General features: G+C 36.4%; 1 protein-coding gene across 1 annotated transcript in view; it reads left to right on the forward strand.

Annotated features, from left to right (window-relative positions):
* The window catches only part of MCM6 (minichromosome maintenance complex component 6), a 34,762-nt gene extending 32,108 nt beyond the window's left edge, over nt 1-2,654 (forward strand). Inside the window, exon 17 of the mRNA XM_055572707.1 lies at nt 1,897-2,654. Within this exon, the coding sequence (XP_055428682.1) occupies nt 1,897-2,013 (117 nt within the window). The 3' untranslated portion in view covers nt 2,014-2,654. The remainder of the gene's footprint in view (nt 1-1,896) is intronic.
* The last annotated feature ends 4,001 nt before the right edge of the window (nt 2,655-6,655 follow it).

The following is a 6,655-nucleotide window of genomic DNA, read 5'->3' on the forward strand; positions in this document are numbered from 1 at the left end:
AGCTCTCACCTGTCCTCTAAATTCCAAATGTATATAGCTAGCTACTTACTCACAAATTAATAGGCATCTCACACTCAATGTGTTCAAAACAGTTACTTCCCTGTAGTTTCACTTACTAAGTTACTTTAGGCCAGACATCTTAGAGTTAACTTTGATTCCTATCCCCTCACCACTTTGTTTTATCAGCAGATCTCATGAGTCCTGCCTTCAGTATTCTCTGTTTTCTCTTCGCCACCATCACAGCTACCCAAGCCACCATGCCTGGAGTTCCACAGGTGCCTCCTAACTGTCCACCCTTGCAGTGCCTCTCTGCCCATCAGCCAAACAGATCTTTTAACAAATGAAATTGTTTTAGTGCCCTGCCTTCCTTCCATCATGTTTAAAATAAGATCAGTCTCTGTACCACGGCCCGTAGAACTTGCTACACAAGCAGGCCCCTGCCCACCTCATTGTCCTCATTTCATAGCTTCTTTCCTTTCCAATTCTTCACAGTGACACTGGCCTTTTGACTGTTCCTTAGACACACCAAGTATGAAGGCTTTTACACTTGCCCTTTGTTTCTTTCCCCATATTCCCTCCTCCATTCTAATGTCTGCTCAAATGTTGCCTTCTCAAAGTAGTGCTTCTTGCTTAATCTGTTGAAATAGCAGACTTCCTCCTTGCTATCACCCCCTAACCCTGCTTGTTTCTTCAAGTGTTTATCACTGCCTGGCAGTATAGTCTTTGTTTAGGTGTTTAATATTGTGCAGCCACCATGAGGGCAGGGACTTTATTTTGTCAATCCCCTGTATCTGCAGTGGTGCCTAGCTCAGAAAGGGTTCAAATACTTGTTAAATGATTGGGTTTTTCTGTTCAAATGGCAGAGATTGCATTTAACTTCACAGTGCTCACTTTATAAATATTAAAGTTGTCACACATCAGAGTTTATCATCTGATAAACTGTTTCCCTGTACAACTAGATGAGTCTGTGATTACAGGTGGGGGGATTTTAAGAACTATTCCATTCAAAATTTAATAAATAATATGTATAAAGATAGAGCTGAAGTGGGGTGGTGGTGTGCTCAGAGTTGTCTGTCTAGTGGACAATATGTTTGCATCAGGCCAGCCCTTCCCTTCCTAGTGGCCCTGGAATCAGTGTTAAGATAAAAATAATTCATGCAAAAAATCCACATTGGGACACATTGTAAAACTAACTGATCTAAATTGGGCTTACGTTTTTAAGTTTGATTCACCTCCTGAGCCAATTTGGTACAAAAGACTAAGGAACTTGTACTGTGCTGGTCAAGTGTGCTTTCTATGAAGATGTGTTTGTACATAGAGTACTTGAAAGTGTCTAATCCGTCTTAGTGGTATTAGTTAGTGCTCATACTGTTGGAGTTTTCCATCTTAGGATCAAATCACTATTTCCCCGAGTTCCTCTGTATGGGCCTTAGGTAGGAGTCCTTGTTTGTGGACATATTAGACTGACTTACAATATCATGGCTTCAAATCTGTCATCAAGTTTATTAAGCCACATGGCATGTTCTATTTTTTTTTTTTTGCTAGTTAATAGATCAAAGTGAAAATTTTTATGTTAATTATCTTTAGATTCTACTTCTAACTGAATTATGAATGGGTGGTATATGAAAGAGTTCAGTGGCCAGTAATTAAAAATTAACATAATATTAAGTATTAAACACTTTGAATGATAAATAGAATGGTAAACATATTTATCAGGATTTATACAATTACATGATCATAAAATCATGTTTTTTGAAGTTATTTTTAAGTACATGATGTGATATGCTAGGGAACCTGGTTAAAATCAGACATTTAGAAGGAGGGTCAAGTCTTGTGTATCTTATCATTCTTAATAATATTGCTAAAGAACTGAGGACAACCATTTGTATTTCATAGGATCATGTTCTAATTGAGCTCACCCAAGCTGGATTGAAAGGCTCCACAGAAGGAAGTGAGAGCTATGAAGAAGATCCCTACTTAGTAGTTAACCCTAACTACTTGCTTGAAGATTGAGCTATTGAAAGAAACTGGAGAAACTATGGCCCTCCACCTTGGGCCTGGAGTCTGGATGGAGTTCTGCTAGCCAGAGAAATGCTTCTGGGAGCGATGATTCAGGAAGATTTACTTTGAGGAACAAGAACCAAGTTGATTGTCCTATCCTATATTGTCACATTCCTTTTATACCAACACAGGTTTTATCCCTTTGTTTAGTGTGCTTCTTGTCTAAAAAAAGTTGGATTGCAATAATGTGTGGTTTCTATAACTAAGACCTTGTGTTTTCATGTGTAGAAAAAGGTCTGCTGCTTATATGTTATGTGATATCATATTGGAGAAATAACTTTTTTCAAGTATCAATTACTGCTTTTTTTCGCCAGAAAAAACTTTTTCAGCAGTTGTCTATTAGATTTATTTCTAGTCTACTCAAATTATTGCTTCCATTTATTCAAGAATATAGAAAAAGGATGGAAATATGACATTATGGTAAACATTTACACATAACTTCCTCTGAGGAGAGTCCTTATTAGAATTTGATAGTATGAAAGCTAAGAGGCCTTGGAGATGACATTTAAAAGTTAAATCAAGTTCTATTTGTTTTTTTAAGAGAGTTTATGAAAATAAAAAGTTTATTATACTTTTCTACTACTCTTTAATAACTTTTAAAATTTCTATGTTCTAAGAGTAAGGTCTCAGAATTATTTTCTGGCTGCTTTTTTAAGGGAACTGTATCATTTTCTATATTATAGCCATCCTTAAATTTTTTCAAGGAAAATTATTGCTGTTTACAATACTAATAGTCTCTGAGGCTTTAGCTTTGATCAGTATGTTCATGATGTACTTGTTCCTATTGTTGCAGCTTTTGGCAACAGATGGAAAATGTCATTTTTCTATAATATACAACCACCCTTAAATTTTACAGCATTTTTCTAGGAAAAGAATTACTGCAGTTTATATTAACAGTCTCTGAGGCTTAGCTTTGATCATAGGTTCATGGTGTAGAAGTTACTGTTGTTGCAGCTTTTGACAATCTGTGGGGCTAGTCAGGGAATGTTTATACATGTTACTCAAGTTCTCTAATAGAAACTTCACTCACCACTAAAGGTAAGGGAGATTGGAAACAGAGAAGTTGCACAGTTAGCAGATATAGGGTATAAACTTGTGTGAAAACTATGTTACTAATGGGGGTAGGCAAGCCTTTTGAGACAAGAAACTTCAGTGTACAGGATCTCAGACTTATTGTTGAGCAGGAGCTGCTTGAGTAAGGCAATGGACTAAGACAGAAGGTTCCAGTAATAGGTGATAGGAAGAACAACTAGTAAAAACTTAGAAAACCGCAAGAAAGAGTTCCTTCCCTGCACTAGTTCCCAACTTGATAAAGAAGATGGGGTAAGGCGTTTCTGAATAGAGAAACAGCCTGACAGGAATTTAAATTTCAGTTTGATCAAAGGAAAGTGTGGCGGCCAGGAAAGATGAGTTCCTTAATGGTGAATCTGTCTTCTCCCCCAATTTTGCTATTAGTGAAAGTGGGGACTCTAAAGCAAAGTGAGACAGTTAATACAACTAAAGTAAGTTTTTATACATCTGAGTAAGTGTGCTTACATTTTCACACCCCCCCTCTATCTACATGTTACTTGTCAGAGAAGTGAAGTGGCTAATGGGTGATGGATTATGTATAAGATCTTTATGAAGAAAATTAGACAAGTATTAGTAAGTGGATAGATGTAAATTGTTTCTGAAAAGGACATCTTGAATATTGTAAATTGTCAACCATAAATTTAATCTAATTTCAACCAAATCCCAACAGATGTCCATCAGATAGGAAATGACTGCATAAATTATGATAACAGCCATGCTCTCTGCATTATACAAAACAGGCACAGACCATTCTGTGCAAAAGCAACAGATTACAGAGTCCTCTTAAGCATAAATGGAACATTTTTCAGGATAGATCATATGTTAGGCCACAAAACAAGTCTTACTAAGTTAAAGATGACTGAAATAGGCATCTTTTCTGACAATATAAAACAAAACTACAGGCAGAAACCTCAAGTTTTCACAAATAGGTAGGAATTAAGCAACATCCTACTTAACCAATGAGTCAAAGAAATCAAAAGAGAAATTTAAAAATGAAACACGAAAATGGTTACATAGCAAAACTTGATGGGAGGCAGCAAAAGCAATCCAAGAGGGAGGTTCATAGGGATAAATGCCTTTATCAAGAAACAAAGATCTCAGCCTAACTATATCTTGGGTGGGGTGGGAAATAGAGCCCAAAGTTGGTAGGAAAGAGCAATAAAACTAAGCTGTTTTTTTTCTTTTTAAGGTAAAATTGACAAAACTTTTAAATAGACTCACAAAACAAATGGAAGATAAGTTATACCACAGAAATATATAAAGAATCATAAGATGTTGATATTCACCAGCAAATTGGACAACCTAGTAGATAAACTGCTAGAAAAACACTATCAATCATGACAAAAGTGGAAAATCTAATTAGTCTGTTTAGTAATGAGATTGCTAACGCATATATATGGAATTTAGAAAGATGGTAACAATAACCCTGTGTACGAGACAGCAAAAGAGACACTGATGTACAGAACAGTCTTATGGACTCTGTTGGAGAGGGAGAGGGTGGGAAGATTTGGGAGAATGGCATTGAAACGTGTAATATCATGTATGAAACGAGTTGCCAGTCCAGGTTTCGATGCACGATACTGGATGCTTGGGGCTGGTGCACTGGGACGACCCAGAGGGATGGTGTGGGGAGGGAGGAGGGAGGAGGGTTCAGGATGGGGAGCGTATGTATACCTGTGGCGGATTCGTTTTGATGTTTGGCAAAACTAATAGTGTTTCAGGTTTAAAAATAAAATTTAAAAAAAAAAATCAGAAACCTCCCAACAAAGTCCAGGACCATATGGCTTCACTGATGACTTCCACCAAACATTTAAAGATGAATTAATACCAGTCCTGATCAGTTTCCAAAAATGGAAGAGGAGGTACTGTGAAGCCAGCATTACCCTGATACCAAAATGAGACAAGGACACCTAAAGAAGAGAAAATTACAGGCCAATCAATATCCTTGATGTACAAAATAGATGCAAAAAGCCTTAACAAAACATTAGCAAAGTTAATTCAATAATATGTTAAAATTATCAAGTGGGATTATTCCAGGTATGCAAGGATGATTCAACATCTGCAAATCAAGCAATGTATTGTACAGCTTAACAAAATGGATTAAAAATCCTTGTCATCCCCATAGATAAGGAAAAAAGGCATTTGATAAAATTCAACATCGAATTATGATTTTAAAAAACATCATAGTATAGAGGCAAAGTATCTCAACATAATAAAGACGAAATGGCAAGTCCACAGCTAATCATACTCTTGGGGACGAGGCAAGAATGCCCACTCTGAATATTTTTATTCAATAAAGAAAAATGGAGTCCTTGCCAGAACTAGGAAAGAAAGGCATCCAAAGAAGTAAAATTGTCACTATTTGCAGATGATATGATGTTGCATATAGAAAACCCTAAAGACCACCAAAAAAAAAGTCGGGTACTTACTGATGGTCAAGTGGTTAAGAATCTGCCTGCCAATGTAGGAGATACAGATTCAGTTCCTGATCAGAGAACTAAAATCCCACATGCCACAACTATTGAAGCCCATGTGTTCTGTAGCCTGTGTGCCACACGTAGAAAGTCAGTGTACCAGAACAAGAGCTCTGCATTGACACTGAAGATCCCGCTTGCTACCACCAAGACCTGATGCAGCCAAGTGTTTATTTTTTTATGTATCAGAAAAGAGAGAATCCCATTTACAGTTGTATATTAAAAAACACCTAGGAATAAATTTAACCAAGGTAAAAAACCTGTATACTGAAAACTATAAGACAGTGGTGAGAGAAACTGAAGAAGATAATGATAAACATTCCATGCATACAGATTGGAAGAATTGATATTGTTAACATGCCCCTTCATTTTAAAATGCCCCTTCATTACACATTCAGTGCAGTCTCAAAATACCAGTGGCATTTTTCATAGAAACAGACAATCCTACAATTGTGTGGAATCACAAAAGATCCTGAATAGCCAAAGCAATATTGAGAAAGCTACAGGCATCATGTGTCCTTATTTCAAGCTATATTACATAGGTATAGTAAAACTATGGTATTGGTACAGTAAGGAAAGACATTCTCTTAAGTGATGTTGGGAAAACTAGATCACTACATTACACTATTCACAGAAGTTAAAAATGGATTTAAAAGTTGAGCATAAAACCTGAAATCATAAACTTCTAGTCTAGAAGAAAACAGATGGTAGGCTCCTTGACATCAGTCTTAGCAATGGTTTTTTGGATTTGACACGAAAGCAAGGGCAACAAAGGCAAAAATAAATAGGACTACATCAAACCAAAAATTACTGCACAGCAAGGAAAACCATCAGTCAAATAAATGTGAGAAAACCTTTGCAAATAATATCTGATAGGGGTTAATACCCAAAATACATAAAAACATAATAGCAACCTAAAATAGGCCAATGACCAGAACAGGCATTTTTCCAAAGAAGATATTCACATTGCCAACAGGCACATGAAGAGGTGTTCAATATTACTAATCATCATCTAAATGAAAATCAAAGCCACAATGAGATATCAATTA

The sequence above is a fragment of the Bubalus kerabau genome, chromosome 3, assembly GCF_029407905.1.
Source record: "Bubalus kerabau isolate K-KA32 ecotype Philippines breed swamp buffalo chromosome 3, PCC_UOA_SB_1v2, whole genome shotgun sequence".
Taxonomy (NCBI): domain Eukaryota; kingdom Metazoa; phylum Chordata; class Mammalia; order Artiodactyla; family Bovidae; genus Bubalus; species Bubalus kerabau.